General features: G+C 39.9%; 1 protein-coding gene across 3 annotated transcripts in view; it reads left to right on the top strand.

Moving 5' to 3' along the window:
• The first annotated feature begins 748 nt into the window (after positions 1–748).
• LOC124307761 (amyloid-beta-like protein) overlaps positions 749–20,057 on the top strand; it is a 39,178-nt gene continuing 19,869 nt past the window's right edge. For 2 of the 3 annotated variants that reach the window (XM_046769816.1, XM_046769814.1), the window contains exons 1-3: positions 750–1,032; positions 14,549–14,602; positions 15,300–15,431. In XM_046769816.1, the coding sequence (XP_046625772.1) occupies positions 976–1,032; positions 14,549–14,602; positions 15,300–15,431 (243 nt within the window). In that variant the 5' untranslated portion in view covers positions 750–975. Of the gene's footprint in view, positions 1,033–14,548; positions 14,603–15,299; positions 15,432–20,057 lie in introns of all 3 variants that reach the window. The other variant, XM_046769817.1, reaches the window with a different exon arrangement.

Genomic DNA, 20,057 nt, shown 5'->3' with positions numbered 1-20,057 from the left:
GGCAATCAGCCGATTAATAATTTGCCTTTGCGTTTTGCGTCGCTACCGAACGGCGCAAAAAAGAAAAAAATGACGCAGAGCTGAACCAAATTGGATGTGTTTTGTTAGCCAAATTTTGAAGAAAAAAAAAGAAAATAAATGAGTAAAAGACTCATGTGATCGGTAAGTATTAAAAAATCAGCCAACGAGCAGCTTTTTCCAATCGTTTCCTTTCCGAAAGTTGGAAAACAAAACACAACCATTAATATCAGACGAAACATCGTCCGCTGGAACGTTGCTAAGTCGTCAAACCGTTGCCGGTTATGTGTATATGCATACAATAAACATTGGTGAACGGATCGAGTCATATTGAAGTTGGTAACGTTACCGTAACGATTCATCCTGAAGAAAAAAACCGTCATTTCACGATTTTGGTAACTGCCTGAAATCCGGCAAACCGTAATAAAACAAAACACACTCATATTTTGACGTCTTAGTCGCTTAAAAATCATTGTGAAATTAAAAAATGAGTGATTATTTCCCCAACGCTTCGTTACGATCACACTACCAACTTCAACTTCGTCACCTCGAATTACAGCAGCGTCGTCTACGGTTCACGCAAGCCGTTCTCCAGCCGGATGCGAATCGCGGTTCGCAAGGCAAAAATTTGAAAGACCAGTTTTCCCGCGCCGTATCGACTCGCCGGCAACTTCAGGCCCCTCGCCCCGCGGTACCGAGTCCGCCATCTTGATTCAACACTGTCGGCGACGACGGCGACGCTTCGCGACCCACCCAGTGCTGCGGTAAACGGGCGATTGAACCCTGCTGCACACGAATTACTGGCTCCCGGAGCAGTCGCGTCAAAAGACGGTTTTCGTGCGGGTAGTAAGGACAGGAGAGAGAATATAAGTTGGGAAAAAAGGGCAGGAGGGTAAACGGATAATAGAAGTCAACCGAACTCGTGATAAAACTGTGCCGCTGCGGAACAATTTCGAGATGACAGGGCTATTGATGCCTGTTTTTATCGGGGTGTTTCTCGCCTTTCGAACCGAGGTGAGTTTATTCGTTATGCCTACATTATACTCCTGCACTGTATGCACTGTCTTACAATTCCGTAGTATACGATAGCTCTGTCAACTTCTTCATCGTCAACGAATTAAAATGCATCTTCGATCCATGTTATACATCCTCTATATACACCTTATTATACACATATTATATTGATCTCGCGACTGCTTCATTTGTCGCCGCTTGCACTACGTTACAATAAATACTTTAAAAAAAAATCGCTAATTCGATCCGTTCTGTGGCAGGTTTCGTTCTCGCCACTTTTCCGTCGATACAAGCTGACAATAATATTTCTCTCGTAGAGATAAATTTCCCCGTTTCTCGCATTCTCCTCCTGAGTCCGCGATTCGCGGGTTCCTCGTCGATCGTTGCGTTAAATGCGACCGCGATTTACTCGCGTGTGTTGTCGTTAGATAGGAAATATTGTGCGGTTAAATTTCGCCTTCGTCGTTGTGCTAAATATTGATCGGGGTTTTATTCACCCCCGCAATTCTTTCGCTTTGCGTATAAACAATCGACTGTGCACTCGATCGTTTGCACACGTTTCTACGAGCGGCGCCTGTGTGCAGGCGTTGTGAAAAAAAAAGACAATCTACTCTCGCCGTACGTGCGGAGTGATTTCGCAAAGCTCGCACGGCGGCTCCTCTATAATACATCAACGTCCCGACACCTGAACGTCCTTTTCATCAAACTGACGTAAAATCAATTATTCGTACAATCGGACCCTGCAGTGACTCGAGTCGCGGGTATTATACATGGACCGTACATATTTACAGGCATGTATAATCAATTCGAGAACCCGACACGCACACCCGCCGAAATAACTTCGAGTTATAACTTGTAACGTCAATTTTCGTGCGATTCAACGTCAGCCGCGGCTGCTCGTTACAATCTGTGTATTTTACACACATATGCACAACGACGAATCGCTTCCATATCGATCCTGATAATACGGCGTACGATCGAGCCTTTAATATTGCCAGGATTCGTGTTCGCTATGCAAACTTGTCGGTGAAAAAAGCGGGCAGCATTTCCACGCTAACTACCTAGTCACGTTTTCGAAACAACCTGCGCCGGCTTATTTACGCGTAGTTGAATCATCAACAGCAGTTTCACGTCGTCCGCAATAACTTTGTACGATAAACTCGTACCTTTTCAAATTTTATCGCTTACAAATTACAATTCGTCGGTTTCTATTCCCCCGAAATTTCCAGAGGTTGTTAACGTTCGTTACGTTATTACAATGAAACAATGGTTAATTTTAATAACGACTCGTCGATCCACAGCTCCAGCCATAATCCAGCTTACATAATTATATTTTTCCACAGTCAACTTCTTCAAAGTTATTCCAAAGTCGGAGAATAGTGATTTTTCCCCCAGAGTTTCATCGGGTATCGTAACGCGACTAACGATTCAGTCACCCGAAGTTTCATACGTTCAGTCATTCAAATTATACGAGGTTCTGCAGCATCGACAACGAACAGCTAGCAAAAATATTCTGCAAGAACAGCAGCGCGTCGCTTTGGGAATTGGCTATTTTTCACGTCGTTGGAGAATAAAACCGAGCAAGCACTTCTATAATTTTTACTCGGCAAATTTTTTCTACCATAATTTTACAATCGTCCCAAATGCAATATTATCAATCGTTTTTCAAACGGTCGCGCAGCTTGTTTCGACCGACCGTATCGCAGGTGTGTTCACATGCAATCGAGGGATGCGGATGGGACAGGAAGATTTGAAGCGGGTAGAAAGGACGCGGAGATAGGGTCCTAGATCCTGTTGCAGCTCGGGCTACCGAAATTATCTTTTCTTTCATTCTAGCGGGAGTTTCTTCGCTTTGTAAATATGTATAATAATACCACCGAAAAACCCGCGCCGCCTCTAATTTGCGCGTTTAATACTTGAGAATTTTAAGCAGCAGGAAAATAGCGGTTTATATTCATCTTATACTCGGCTAAAATACGAAATTTATGTACAGGCAGATATATACCGATACGTACCTTTTAAAGCAAATAATAATAAGAATAATAATTGAAAAAGTTTTTAACCTTGATAGAAGTAAAGTGTCTCTTTGAAATGGTAATATAAAGTTTTATATCATCTCGTTCGTCGATTATACGAGTATACGTGTATACGTGAACATATAATCCAACCAAATTGGTTCAATTTAACCGGGCCGGGGTTGTATCGCTTTGTAGTTTATATAATATGTAATACCTATAATATGTATGTATACGTAAGCTTTCGTAGCGGCGTATGAAAATCAATTCAATATTGTGAATTGATTGGTACGCGGGTATAAAGTCTACACAATGTGTGTTGTACGTATTATAGTTGAATTACAGAGCAGACGAGGTTTATAATATATTATTCTCTATTGCGGGTTGTTCTTCATTTCATTTGAACAAATTACTCAGGTATTATATTTATATGTAACTTTAACCGTTGGCCATAACTTATTTATCCGCAAATTATTTACTTAATCGACGATTTATAGATTCGCCGTAACGATCAATAATTAATAAATAACAATCGATGGATGAAATTAAATTTAAATGAAGATATGCATCGATTTGGTTCCAGACTAACAGACGTAACCGCGTGGAACCATTTCAAATTTCTATCAATGATGCTTCAAATCGACTCTCCGAACTTGGGTTTGAATAATTATGCGATTTTCGTCTTACAGTTTATACGCCATCGAGTACGCACGTTTAAATCCATACCTAGACAAAATAGGATCCATTCGATTATTTTTTTTCAATCGCGAGATTCTAATGGCAGATTTATTTTCATATCAAATATTTCGTCAATTGTGTATTAAATGTAGGAGGAAAAAATTCGCGAAACCATCTCCACGGAAGATAGCGAGTAAAACATTTTTCCTTTTCAACTTTTCTCCTTAGCACTTATACAGCTTGTCGTTAACCGCTGTCGCAAAATAAACGCTAAAATTCTTGAAAGCGATAAATTGAATCATTTTGATAAGAGTCTAACGTTCTAGATTTGGATTTCTTGTGTTCAAATCGTTGTAAGAAAAAAAGAAAACCTCATTTTGCACACTCCGGTCTATGTACTTTGCGCTGCATCTTAATATAACGTAAATTCGAGTACATAGGCAGGTAGTGGTTATACATCGTATGAAGCAGTCTGGTACGTTTTCGCATCGTTTGGCGCTATCCGATCCGTAGGTATTAACCCTGTTAATTATACGTTAACGAGGTGTGTTAACTGTTGAAGAGACTGCGTTAATATTAATTCGGATGCTGCAGCCTCTCTAATTAAGTCGCTCCAATTATTATACAACTTATAACGCCTCTTATACAGAGTACAGAACTCTGCAGCAGCGCAGCGATTGGTTACAATTAGAGCAAATTTCTTCGAGGATATTTGATACGCGTTGCACGTAGATTGATACCTTGAAATGAAGAGGGGGGGGGATACATATTAGAAAAAAATTCCCACACTCGTAGGCATATTGTTAAATGTTACACGCAAAACTTTTCGCACACGTGCAGCTCTTCTTCGCGAACTGATTGCTTTACCTACATCGACATGTGTGCGTGTGCATATATATATATATACATATATATGCATACAGGACATATAATGTATAATACTTGAGGCTGGAAACCAGATGTGTAACCAAAGTCGCATCGATCGCGCTGATTATATGTATGTAGGTACACATATGTAACAGGAGGGTACGTACATAACACACATGCCGTATATTGGCGGTATGTGTTCCCCGGTTGATTGCCAAGTTTTGCCGCCCATCGACGGCCGAGCAAACAATGCGCGTGTAACAATTTTCCCTCAATAAACATAGGCACGTACCCGTATGACAACGGACTTTTATAACGAATAATTAATTGGACAAAAAAAAATGTCTCGCATGTGTCTGAGGGTGTGTTTGTGTGTTTGTTGTATGAAAAATCAGTAATACTTCAGGCCTTAACCCGCAGAGGCGGGGGCATCGTGGATGCGTATTAGAAATGTTACACGTATTAAACGAATGTTTAGTTTATTTTCAAATCTATTATTAACGTCCTCAGCTGTGTTAGGGATCGAGGAGTCGTAAGTTGTAACGGATGTGTGTACGAGTGGACGTTTTAGAAAAGTTTGTTGAATGAATTGGGCGGTGAAACGGTCTCGCAGCCTGTTATCCACGTGTGTGGAGAGAGTCTAAAGCGTCGCGTGAAGCTGAAGCTTCTTAAGGTCGCCCCGGCGGTCAGATTCACTTAAACGCATTAGCCTAATCCAGTTAGATCCAACCTATAACGGTGAAAATAGAGAAGAAAGGAAGGAAGGGACGAAGAACAGAGGCAAAGAGAGTCGGGGTATAAAAATTGAAAGCTTTCCCGTATAATCAGCTTATTATTTATTACAAGATGCGAACGATGCACGTCGAAAGGTGCGACGTTGCTGTAACTACGTTTCATAATAAATTGAGCGATACGATTCGATCTCTTTATTTCGCATCATTGCTGTTTAAGTATATTTACAACTCGACATTCGTGTATTACATTTTTCACGATATTCAACGCGTGTTCCCTATCGATTTTTTTACTTCTTATCGATCTTATCCTTGTTGAAGATCCAGCTTTGATACGTTAACGCGCCTACACGAGGGTTAATTCGGGGCTCGTTGAAACGCATCTGTTATTCTTTCTACGCGTGAAGGTTAAACCTGCAACCCTTGTTCGTTGCACGGACCTTCGATGACTGTAATTCGATTTAAGTGAGATGAAAGGATATCTGCGAGACCTTTTTAGCGGAGAGTTTTTCCTACGGTATTTATTATATCTTGATTTATCTCTCTCTCTCTCTCTTTTTTTTTTGTCTCTCTTCCAATACGGGCGTTATTCTTTATTCACTGTATTTCCGATAGTTACGAAGTTAAGAAAATACCCTCGTGTCAGTTGCTCGAGTCTAAAATACGATTCGAATCGTTGGTATTTAACGCACAACGCGACGAGACTGAAGTTAGTAACGTTCATGTAACGAAGCATCGTGAAAGAAAATCATTATTGTACAATTTTAGAATGACTTTCAAAATTTAAGACAATCCTTAAAGTGCCGAGTAACGAAGTTATGCTTTTTTCCCAAACACGAATCATTACAATAACGTTACTAACATCCACCTCATTTTCATAAACATGCATCGTTACGGTAAAGCTACCGACTTGATTCTTATGCAATGCGTACATAGAACAAATTTCCTCAGCTTGCAGCAGCGTTTCAAAAGTTTATCTTCGTTCCACCATGCCGGTCCATTTATAAATATTGTATTTGGGTGAAAAAGCGGCAGCGAATTGATCTCTTACGAATCACCCCGTTGTGTCGAGCTCGATAATTTTTGAAAAAGTATAAAGGAGGCTAAGAAATATTCCGCTACGAAATTTTCCTTCCATTTATTTACGCCGAATTCTCACTGAACGCGGGTCACAGTAACGAGAGAATTGTTTGTTGCGCGGAGATTAACGAATATGAGAAGTACACGCCGGTGGTAAAACGCTATCACAATGTGTGCCCTTGTTCGAACTTTCACACTTTAATCCTGGCCGACGAGGAGCCATGGAACGAACATGAAAACCTTTTTAACTAACGCGAGTTCCGACAACGACATTTACAACAACGTGGGGCGAAAAATAAAATTTTATTCATCTCTCTTGTTGCGTCTGGGCTTCTTCTACTTTTTTTTTAAAATGTTTTTATTACGATTATGCCAAAGGTTGCCAGTTTTGAAGAAATAATATATCATTTAAAATTGGTCGATTTCAGGAAATCAAGGCACTTCAAACTAACAATACGCCAGCTTATTTGATCTTGTAAAATCTGTTACTTGCAGTAACTAGAAATTATTTACCGGACTGTTAGAAAGATATTTTAACGAAATAAAAAATTGCAAACTTCGTCGAACGATTAAAAATTTGTGTAAAAGCAATTAACATTTATTACGTGAGTTTAACGTGTATCGCAAGGTGAAATCCGACGAAATATTTCATCGGTAGTACGTGATGTATTATAATTTCATTAGACGTACTGGAATTTTTTCAATCCCGAACCGAATAGTTATTCGTTTCGCAATTACAAGTAAACAATTCTCTATTTTTAAGAAATTTTTCTCTCAGTTGTACGTTTCACTTGTAACGCTCAATCTAACTTCAGCGACAGGAAAGAAAATCAAGAAAACGAGAAAAGCATAATCTATATATTACGTCGTCTGTAATGTAGAATAAATTGCACATCCGGATATCGATGACTCGAAACGAAACGAACGGATGCAGAAAATGATCTTTTGATCGTTCGCGATCCGAGCGTCCGACCTTCCTATACTTTCATCCGAGGGCAGGGTGTTAAAAACTCGACGTTTAGTCCTCTGTAAATCCCCGTAAGAACAGCTGCGGCATGGCGGTGAAATCGCGCAGCTCAGGATCGAGACGATGATCGCGATTTGAATGCCTGAACAGGCCTGCGAGGATCAATTTCTCCTCTCGAGTTTAGATACGCGGGGCGAATTCCTACCACGATTTTAATAACCTCAGGGTCTGACTCTTATTGTACAGCCTAGCCGGGGAATCCGCTGCGGAAAGGCTGCCTGCGGAGGATCGAAATTGACTCGCTATAAGTTGCCAAGCTCACATCCCGACGTGTGTTTATATCTACGTTACATCCGTTCGTTTTTCGCGTATCAATCACACGTTTCCTAAACTTGAGTTTCCCCCAACGATTGTCGGCTTGTTTGTTGCACATTATTTATCATTCATTTATACCGTTATCCAGAGAAGAGGCACCGTCGTAATATCGGGAGAGTACCTCGAGGGTTGAATGCATCTTCATAGTTTCCTACGTGCGTGCCGAGTCAAAGCACCGCAGGATAACACGCTTGAGTGCCCGTCGTGCCGTGTAATCTAAATGCGAGTATATTGTAACCATGCCACGCGGCTAATCGCGGCTGCAGTTCGGTATAAACCCGACATCGTCAAAGCTTGAACGAAAATCTTTGAAGCAACGACGAACGCAGTCTAGTCTGCAGTCTAGGGTGATTCATTTTTTCAACTTTTCTTTTTTTTTTGTTTTAAGGTGTCACTCGAAAAGTTTGCAACAAATATTGAATAAAAAAATAACCGTCAGAAAACCTGGAGGATGTAAGGAAAATATTTAGAGGTCGCTGACGATTATTGTGATATTTTTTATTTATCTTTATACGTACATTAGTCGTATTTTTTTCGTATCGTAGTCCAATTAATCATTGTTCGTAAAAATCAGTACCGACAACGAAATAGGGTCGTTAAGGTGATGCTATACTTTTCTTTCGGTAGCAAAAACTGTTATTTAAATTTCTCCGAGACGATTAATCTTTCGGATAAACGACGATTACAGCCGCAACTGTGGAGTTGTTAGGCGCGGTTTGATGCTGATTGGTGAACGATTAATTGAATCGCGTTACAAAAAATACAAAGAAAAAACTAATACACGTATATATATATAAATCCGCAAGGTGTACACGTAAAAATAAATAAAAAATATTACAATAATTGGTAGCGACCTCTAAATATTTTCCTATCACCTACAGGTTTTGTAAGAGTTTTTTCTTCAGTATTTGTCACAAAGTGGCAAATTCTTCGAGTGGCGCGTTAAAAAGAAAAAAAGAGGTAAAAAATGCGCAACCCTGGTGCAAGTCTCTTCTATTCTCTCAATTTGTCACTAATTGACCGATGGCATTGTTCGCCTTTTTATTTGGCGAAGAACAAAACTGCTGCAGCATGACTAGCTATAATGTTATGTCATTCGCCACACCTACATACATGTGTATATGTATATATATATATATATATATATATATATATATATATGTGTATATATATAGATGCATGACGTCGTCGCGAATGAGTCAAATAGTCATAGTTGAAGGGAAGTCGTCGTTCGCCGCGTTGAACACACTGCTCTTCAGACTACGAGGGGGGCATATGTAATATGCATTATGCCTACATGTCGCATATCATCTCCTCGAGAACTCTCTGGAGTGTTGAAAGTGGTGCGTGTATTGAAACAACCGCGAATTTCTCATTTTGAAAATTAAAAGAGGGCAATCAATGTTTGTCAATTTTTCGAGGCATCGATCGGTGTTTACGTACATAATTGCGAAGTTTCGAATTGAGGGAAAATCGATCGGTTTAAACGACTCTTGAGAACGGACCTTGCAGTTCATGATTCGAAATCGCTTCAGGCCTCCTCCTTTCCTGCTCAAAATTACAATCGAGATCTGTCTGTTACAATATGCTAATTCAAGCCGAATAAGCCAAGCCTTTCAGTTTCATTCGGTATGAATTACACACGCAGAGGCGTTAGATCATCGTTCGCGCAGAGAATAACGATGCGAATCAAACCGATCGTGGATCGTTTATGCGTAATATTACACGCGAGCATCGGCCCTCGAGGTGTAGGAGAAAGAAAAATCGACTCAAAGTTTTTCGAATTTGATTTATGTAAAAAGCGAATAATTCTCACGCGTTGTCCTGTAAAAAATAGCGGTGTTTAAATTGACCGAAGTCATCCAGCGGTTTCGATCGTACCGTAAAAAAACGTTCCTGACCAATTCGAATCAACATCTACGCATCGACACACGAAACCATATTCCATAAAAGTCGGACGCGTTGTATTCGCGTTTATTATTACACATGGTGTAAGAAAGGAATCGAAAAGCCATCGTCGCGCGGCTTTTACGATGCAGAAACGCAAAACATTCGGTCGAATCGTTTCGGCTCCAACACCGTCCGTGCAACCTGACTGCTAGTGATAATTGCGCCTTTTGTCTCGAGTATTAGACGCCTGGATTTACGAGGATATTCCACCTCTGCGGCTAACTGTAAGAGTCGTTTTCGTAAGGTTACACTTGGCGCGAGGTTGGCCTCTGGGGGTGGTTTTGCCGCTTTTGTTGTCCCCGAGCGAATCGATATGTCCGATTCAGAGCACCGGCAGGTACCTTATATAATCCACACACCGCGCAGAGCTTTCGCCGTTATCCGTCTCTCGACCCCCGCGAATCAGGAGTGACGTCACGCGGACTTTAATCAACCAATCAACCCTAACGCGGCCGGTGCTAAACCCCCACCACCACCAACACCATAAATGTATACGGCAGCTGGAGGGCGAGATGGGACCGGAAATGAACCCTTTCGTCGCTCCGCCATTTACCCCCTTCGCCCTCCTTTCCTCTACCGGCAGTCATCCCCACCCTGCGGATAAATACCCCCTGTACGTGTCCTGTACACAGGAAGACAACGCGCTTACCACCGTCACCTAAATTTTCCCGCTTCCCCCTTTCCTCGTTTCCACTTTTTCTTTTTCTTTTTTTTACTTTATCTTTTCCTCTTCGTTTCGCCGAAAAGCCACCACGTCCGCATCCACAGCACTTTGTCCATTCGCGCCCAATGGCGAATACGTTGGCGAAAATCGAACGATTTCAGTCGGCGTTGTTCGCGGAGGAGGAAGAAGAAAATGGGGTGGACGGATCGAGCCGGAGGGCTGAAGGAAACCCCCAATGCTGCTGCAGTCGTGGAAGAACGAAACTTCCCGCAACGCTTTGCGTCGCCTCGAGTGTATTATCACCGTAGAGGCCTTGGATGGAGGCTAATCCGATAGACACGGAGCCGGAAAAACTCGAGGAAAACTCCTGTGGTTGAGGTTAAATGCATGAAGATGTCATTTTTTTCAAATTGGAACGTTTCGCGTACGAGAGCGACCTGGATAATATGGTTATTCGTGAATGTCGGCTGTTGGAGTGATCGAGTTAATTGAATGTAACGAATTATATACGCATCTTAATCAAATGACTTTGATAGTGCGAATTTACTGTCTCTAATTAGTACAAATATATGCATAACCCTTTGAGTCATAGTGACAAGTATTCTTACCACCTATTTTACATTCATTTTTCGCATACTTGGAGAACTTTGAAAATATATTTCTTATAGGTTTTTTGCTATTTCTGATAGTGGACCAAGAGGTTTTCAATACTCGAGAGTGATTATTGCGATGTAATGTAAATTATTATCGTTGGAAACAAATTGATTGAAAAAAATCGTGAAAATTTTAAGGAATAATTCATTTCCGAGAAATTTACCCCTCTACGCGTACACGTGTTTTACATAAATTATAAGTTTTCGGGGTCGCTGATTACGAATCTGAAATCGGATATAAAAAATTCAAAACGACGGATCCAATATGGCGGACTAAAATTTCAAACTCGATCGAATCCGGAGAAAAAACTCTGTCCAGGGCTTTTCGTCGTCGCTAATTACGAATCTGAAATCAGATATTGTAACTTCGGTATGGCGAATTCAATCAGCGACCCCAAAAACTCATGCGAATAGTTTTTTGACCGGATTTTATTAAATCTAAAATTTACGACCACCATATCGGATCCGCCCTCTTGAATTTTTAAATTCTGCTTTCAGATTCTTAACCAGCTACCAATAAAACTACAGACCGCTATCTTGTTACAAAAGTTGACTCAAAGGGTTAAATAACGCTTTTGGTACTGCAATTGCTTCGTTCCGGCAAGCCGAGGACAGATTGTAGGTTGTTGGATATTTCTAGGTGAAAATGAGAGGAGAATTTTCACGGAACGTGCAGGGAGAACCCTTTTCACTCTCACGACTATATTCCTCCGCAGGAAAAGTTTTGATTGTGAAATCCAGGCCACTGTTACAGCCACAACTGTTATTATTATTCCTGGGTCTACGATGCGGCTTGTTTTATTATACCTACTTTATAGTTTGTAACGAGTGCGACGATGATTCGCTCGTAACGTATATCGCGCGCCAGATGAACCGCGAATAATCCTTTTATCCCAGCTCATCTCAAACCCGATGCTTTTGATCCTTACAATCGCGATTATACCTGTGTTTTACTTTCGAGATGTAGCGTGTTCTTTGCCCGATTATTCTCCATATTTATCCGCTCTTCTCTTTTTATCCGTATTGTAATACGAAGAGGGCGAAGCTACGAGGATTTTACGTTTATCCATCTATGCGATAAATGTTTTTTTTTTTTTTAACGCCGCACAATATCGATTCCAACAACTTGAAAAAATTCTGGGATACTCTTTGTTAACTATGATATTTCAAGGCAAGTTAGTTATTCTTGGAAAAATGAAATTGGCATCTGAATGTGGAAAAAAAAATTCATAAAACGATAAAAAACCGGGGAAATGGATCGTTCTACTTAAAAAATCATAACTCACTAAATTTTTAGTACTTCGAACCAAAGATTGACTGAGTCACTCTCAAGACACGGATACTCTTTTCGAGAAAAAAAAAAAAAAAAAAAGATACGGACATGCTGCGGGATGAAAAAAAGGTACAACTGTTTAATTGAGTGAGGTTGAATTTTTTTAAATATATCGAAACAACGATTGTTACGATATTTCATTATTTATCTTCGATGAAATGAGTTTATTTTGGATGTTTGTCATATGGGACTTACGGCGAACATGACGTGGGCTTATTTTAACCCCGGTGTGAAGCGTAAGGGTTACATTAACTATACGCAGAGTGAGAAACGTGGCTTCAAATATTCTACGCAGGCTCGTATCTGCCGGCTTGTTTCCGACGCACACTTTTTCCCTGTCTTCTCGGACTTTGGATATAAATTGTTAAACCCACGTTCGCGATTCCGCAGATGAGACTTGAATGATAAATCGAGCATCCCGAATACACGTGATAAAAGAACATTTCCCAAGCTCCGACATTCGCATATCATTCCCTATTGATTTTTAAAATTAATCGAAATCGAACCTACGCGTACACGTTGGCAAAATTTTTCCCAACAACTATACACGCTAACGAATGTGTTTTTTTTTTTTATTTTCTCTGACTCTGTATAACAGTCTTGTCGGACATCGTGGTCGATGGTCGGGTCTTAATTAATAAATTGTAAGACGTTCGTAAAGCGTCCGGGGCGTTTATCGCACGCTTCGAAACTTCGGTATTACACGTGGCTATGTTATATCGATCCTTCGAAGGAACCGAGTCCGTTCCGTCGGCCATTTTGAGGGCAATTCGGACTCAGGGTACCTCGTACCTCCTCCTAAAAAGTAAAGTTTAAAGTAGAATCTGATAGAGTTTAACGTTTGTTTAACCTCTCGCTTACTCTCTCTTTCTATTCGCTTCACTTACGTGTATCCGTGTACGAACATACTTATCGCATGTAACGTATACCGATATGCGTACGCGTAAATTCTCATTGGATATTCCGAGTATACGCAAGTTATAATTATTTTATTCACCAGCGGAAGGAAATAAGGGGAGGAGGGAATAAGGCGGGCCTCCGTTGCCTCGTTTCGAGAAACCAGAACACGATTATGCTACAACGCAAATTATTATTCAAAAGTACCTACCTAACAACCAACGTACTCGTGAAAATCCCCAAACTTTTGTCGTTAAGAAGTTGAAATTCATTTGTAAAAAATGCATCCGACGACGTGGCTGCGCAATTATTCTTTCGTCTTGACAATCTTTTTCTATTTTTTATTTTTATTTATTTACTTTTTTTTTCAGACAAGATAGGATTGTAGGAGGTGCATATAAATTCCGATTTTTTCACAAGAATAAAACCTATTCCCTTCAAATTGACGCCATATTTGTAAAACTGAATATCTCCTCTTGCATTTTTGCAACTTTCTTCAAAATCTCTCTCGTTTTTTATTCTAGGTTAAAAATATCCTTCCAGCGGTTGATCCACCGTCATTCTGTTTTTAAAATAACGCATGAAAAACGTTAAATTTAAAAACGTTAATTCGTTTCTCTCAAATAAATTGGATACCCACTAATGAGCCTTCGACGTTTCGCAAACGGTTGAATTACAGTCACTCGTGTTTCGATGACGTCGTTTTACGTACCGCGATGAGGTCAGTCGCTCCTCTAATATCACTTCTTCGTCGTCGCTCTGCAAATTCTGACAATCGATATTCCATCAGCCCGTCCCGCTATCATCTTCTATGTAACATATATAATCTATACATACATATATATACATATAGAGGTATGTATGTCGGTTCTATCAGGCGCTGGGATGAAGTCGTTCTTATCCTTCGATATCCTGCTTTGCGAGTTCATCGTTCCGCGCCGCAGACGTAATATACGCGCTGAATTCTGCCTCCGTTGCGAAATTTAATAATATATAATATAATATACCTACCTGCAGACCAGTTTTCAATTACGTATACGTCTCATATTTTACATCTCCGTACGAGTTTATCATATTCATTTAGCGCTTTATTATGATATGTTCCTTCGTTGGATTATTTCTACGTGCAAATGTTGCCAATCGTACCACCGATGACGTTGTGTGAAACGTTGTTGGTTTATTTTACTTTCTTTCTTTTTTTTTTTTTTTTTTTTTTTTATCAATTTTTTTTATTCAATTCGACAAATTTCTGGATAATTTCATGACCGGTAATTAATGCTTGCGTGTTTTCTATCGCTTGTTTCAGGCTGTTTCGGAGAGACTTGAATTGGCACCAGCCGGCGGAAGGTGGGAACCTCAGGTAAATTGGAAAAAAGCATTCAAGTGTTTAACAGTGTTTACTCTAGATATTTATGTATATATGTATATGTATATACATAATTAAGGGAACTGTTCCACCCCTGCAGAAATTATGAAAGACTTTGTGTGCCGAGTAACGAAGCTCTTGGAACTTATTTGTGCATGATCAATATTACAGCACAGCTCTGCAAAACTTACCGCCACTAATAAACGAGATACATCGCGAAAAAATTTGCTCTATAAGCATATAAATAACTGTGACACGTGATTATGTACAAAACGTATAAAACTCGTAGTATACAAGAGATCCAGTTTTTCGATTCTGCAAATTATCACAATATGGTATGAAAACCCCTTGAAAATTAAATTGTTTATTCTCTAATTGAAACGAAAGTCGGAGGAGAATTCATCGTCGGTTTTTAGAGGTCAAAAAGAAGCACGAAATGAATAATTTACCGGGTCCGTTTAATTATGCATGAAATAATATTATCTCATTGCGGTCGAGCTTTCGAGGCTTGCTTGATTTGATATGCAGAACGAAAACCGTAGGAATTTAATTAAAAATAATACATAAATAAATACGTGGAAAGAAGAAACGTTAGTTTTGTGTTTGTTTTTTTTTTATTTTTGTATTTTTCGCCGATATCAACGACAATGCATACTTATCGCAAGCATCTTTGTTCGCATATCTCATCAAGGTTGCGACACTCTGCGAGGCGGGTGAAACCTACTTGACGCAACACATCGGCGATCAAGGTAGATGGGTCTCGTCCACCGACAAGAAGGGTTGCCTGACAGACAAACTCGAGATCCTCGAGTACTGCAAACAGGTGAGTTTTTACAAGAGGAGGGAAATTTCCTCTACAATAAATCGTTAGCCGCAATTTTTATAATTTTATTTCCAACAAGTTGTAATTTAGCCCGCGGTTTACATTGTATTAATAACAATTGAAAGAAGAAGAAGAAGACGAAATAAGAGTAAAAATTTCTGAAACAAATATAAACTTAATACTAAAGGTTATACGTAAAATATATATTCTATAGTGCAATACATGGAACGTAAAAATGAGTTCGAAGCGTTTCAGTTCCGAAAGAGATGTTATTGTCATAATAAAATACATAATATACTGTAGGTAAAAGTCGTTGAAAAGCTCGTTGAATGGAGAAGTAAAATAAGAAAACGAAGACACTTGTATTATTGTTGTACGTAAAAGCGCAAAGTTATCACTTAATATTATACACATTATGCGGTTGTATATTTGTAGTATGACATTTTCTGTGTTTCGATAATACTTGTCGTTGATATAATTTTCAATTACCCGCGGTGAGAAGAATTGGATGCCTGCGCGGTTCGCGAAGCTTTTCAAACGATCCGACCATCACACCACCCCTCTTTGACTTACCCCCTCATCGTCCCTCGACACGCCTTTGCATTCGATTCTACACGTCGCGTCGCAACGGCGCCGCTGTCGAAACCGACGAGAAATTAAAGTAAAAGGTGATAAAAGGGAGAGCGAAAATGAAAATTACGTCAAAGAATAAGAAAGGGAAGAAAAAAATCGAAGGTAAAGGAAAGAAACATCTAGGCGGAACGAGTGATTTAAAAGTGGGGAAAAATCGAGTCGAATATATAAATTAAAAAGAAAAAAAAAGCATACAAATTCACGGTCAATTCGATTTTTACCGCTTTGCAATTACTTGTCTCGCCTCTTAACATCCATCTTGGTGTAAAAATTCTAATTTTTCAACAAAGAATTGGTGAGAAAATTTCGAAAAACGGGTTTCCCCGTTTTTCAGAGCGGTAAAAATCAAATCCGTGGTTTTCGTACGCCGTACATGAAACCTAAAAAATAAAAATTCGTTTCGGCGTCGAATGCCTCACCGTATACCGTGTCGTTGTATCACGCCTATATACACCTAAGACATACGTCGTGCCCAATTTCATTTCGATATACAATTTCGGAAAGTGGTTTTTTTCGCCAGGAGGAGGGCACGCAAGTGCATAGGTATACGATACAATATGTCCGGATGTATCGCGAAAATAAAAGCTGGTCCGACGTTATTTTATTCGCGCTGCTTGCGGGTCCTCTTCGTCCTCCTCCTCTCCTGTAACCTATACCTTCCTAATATTACATCAAGGGTGCGTATAGGCAGGAATAAAAGGTGGATGAAGGGGGATGAAGGGGGAGGAGACAGCGACTCGATCGCGTCACCCGGTATGTGACTCGAGGGGACTGTTTCCTGAGTCACTCTACTTACTCCTGGCTGCTGTTGCTGGTTTGGTGGGTGGGTTGGTTCGTTGGTTCGTTTATTCGAGCCGGAGGGAGAAATGGGAGGTAAATATATTGTACAGATACCACGGGAGTCAACGCACCGATGTGCCAGCGTTGGGTATTCCATATTCTCAAATTGGTAATTACTAATTACCGTTGAGCATTGGATATGTAATGAATTTTATTACATACACTTCGTACGACACGCGAACGTAAATTTCGAATATTGTATTATATATTTCTTACTTTCGGTGTGAAATTTGTGTCGGCATGGCAAAGAATTTTCAAATTAATAACTTGGGTATTTGCTATAATACTTTTTTTGTTTTTGAAAACCAATCGACTCGTCGTTGTAAATGGATTTATCCAAAATTCAAATCAACTATTGCAAAAACGTGGAACGGTTTGACGAACTTCGGTGAACATTTTCTCGGACGTTTCTCACGAGTTATTATACCCTGGCAAAAAGAATTCTTCGTTTTAAAGGCTGAACATTTCTTCGTCGTCAATTCCTCGCTACCATCCGATTCGCGTGGAATGCCACGCTGTGAGACGTAGGTGGGGTACCTATAAGGTAATAGACGTGGACGGATGCCGATATTGTGTCTTAAATTCTGTAACGCCTTCGGGGTGTGTAAGTATGCAGAAACGTACGTGTGTGTATGTTTATACAATATACAGGTATACGCGTACGTAGTATACGTTATACAGACTTTCTCGAGACTCCGGAATCTGGAATCCAGAGACTGCGGGCGTAGCTTTTAATTTTCCAAGACTCGTCCGTTTATCGTTCCTTCCTTTCTCTCACGTATACGTATACGTGTGCGGTATGCACGTACGTACCTATGTGTTACGGATAGAGACAGAGCTAGCCAGGCTATTATACGATTCAGGACTTTGGTGCTTCTGCTTCGAATCTTTATTTCAAGCTTTTCTACCTCGAGTCGATTTTTATCTTCAACGTCTGGTCCTCACTCTCTCCCTATTCTTTCGGTCTTCGACTCTGCAACCCTTGCGGTCCAGGGGCGGCTTTTCCGTCTATTTTTTGTTCTTTGTTTTTTTTTTCTTTCCCACTTTTTTATCTACCGAACCCGGTTATTTTTATCACCGTGGATTATACATATAGAGTATCGTACCTGTAGAGAATGTCGCTTATATATTTCTGAGTTTCTTTTTACCTGAGCGAAGTTTATAATTGAATTATAGAGAGGGAGAGAAATAAAATGGGGGAAAAAAAATTAGAAGATTGAAATTTTTTGCTGTATCATCTCGAGACACTGTTTTTTAATTTAGATAATCAAGTATTTTAACCAACTGCAGGCTGATCAAATCGCGGTGCCGTTTAAACAATCATTAAAAAGTGGACGCGTTTTTTTTTTTACTGATAATTGTACGAAAAATTTGCGATTTCAAATTTTGTCGTCCTATCATCGTATTCTGGAGAAATAATTCGACGGAAACCATTAAGAGAATTAGTAGAAAATTTTGTTACGCCTGTCACTAAGAGAGAAGGGGGAAAAAAAATTTTGTTTCTTGAAAAACTTGTCGTTTCCCTTCCCGAGGATCAACTCCGAATGGAGAAAAACCACGGAGGAGTTGAAATTTTAGACAGGTTTATTTTTGAATGATTTGTAACAGGTTTAGAGAGTGTCGGAACGAGAAATTTCACTGGGCTAAGAGTGAGGATCACCCTAATACCTACAACGTATAAGTATAATAGATACCTTAATTAGGCGCGTCAGTTAAAGGGCTAATTGTAAGTGATTATTCTTCATTTCGGTGTAATATATAAATTAACACGGTAACGATGATAAAGTATTAGCGAAGAATTTTTTTTCTTTTCTTCAAGTTTTGTTCGACAACTTTGTGAAATTTAATAATACAAGCAAAGGCGAGTAGACGAGGTGATTATTCATCGACTATTACACGCGGACAATACATCGTTAATCTTATATACCTTCCCCGTACATTCGCCTTCGTATACTTACTCACAAAATCCATTAAACCTCCATTTTACATATTGTTCTGCTCATCCGTAATTCTGCTCGCGCCCCCGCGCATAAACCATACCTAAAGTATAAATCGGATCTTTTGAGTGTCTACGGCCATAAAAACAATGCGATCAACGAAACCGGGTAATAAAATTTCGAACTCGCGTGTAGATTTGTTTCGAATCGAAATAAATTTTCCCCATTTCAACACTGTTTCCGCAGAAGAAGTGCAAACTTTCCTGCCGTAATATCGTATGTCGCGTACGCGAAATTTTACAATTACTCCTACAAACGACGTAGCGAGAGAAGGGAAAGGCATATAAAAAATATAAAACTGCGTGTACGCATGCATGTTCGTATATCACACATCGTTACCTACGTAACAACAAACGCAGCGTCAAAGTGCAGGAGGCAGGGCGTCGTCGTCTGGTTAAAAAGAGTTGGTTTACACCCACGCAAATACCTTATACCTGCCCACCTACGTACCTACGTACCTACCAACCGAAGCGCATCTAATCTTGTACACATAATTTACATACACATGAGCGGGATATTATACTTGCGTGTGTGTGTGTGTGTGTGTGTAGACAAAGTAACGTGCCGTAAGGCGCGATATTGGACCACTTATATACGTACACGTATAGATTTATACATGTCGTAGGATATTACAGCTGCAGCAGGCGCCGGGCGATGCAGTCTCGCTATTTTCTCACGCCTATAACTCTTTTGGTCAGAAATTATTATGCCGGGTAAAGTTTCGTAACGAGATGGTATTCCATGGTTTTTCGACTGGCTGGTTACGAATATGAAATTGGGTTTTGAGGATTCGAGATCGTGGATCCGATACGGTGCACGAAAATTTCAAATTTAATCAAACCCGATCAAAAAACTATATTCACGAGTTTTTCGGATCGCTTATCGGATTCGCCATACCGAAGTTTCAAAATCCGATTTCAGATTCGTAATCAGCGACCCCGAGAACTTATAATTTAAGTAAAACACGTGCACGCGTAGAGGGGTGATTTTCGCGGAAATGAATTATTCCTTCAATATTCACGATCTTCTTCAATCAATTTGTTTCCAACGATAATAATAATTTACACTACACCGCAATAATTACTGTCGAGTATTGAAAACCTCTTAGTCCACTATCAGAAATGGCAAAAAACCGATAAGAAACATATTTTCAAAG

This window comes from Neodiprion virginianus, chromosome 6 (assembly GCF_021901495.1).
Source record: "Neodiprion virginianus isolate iyNeoVirg1 chromosome 6, iyNeoVirg1.1, whole genome shotgun sequence".
Classification (NCBI taxonomy): Eukaryota; Metazoa; Arthropoda; class Insecta; order Hymenoptera; family Diprionidae; genus Neodiprion; species Neodiprion virginianus.
The sequence above is the reverse complement of the archived record's forward strand: the minus strand, read 5'-3'. Positions and strand labels throughout refer to the sequence as shown.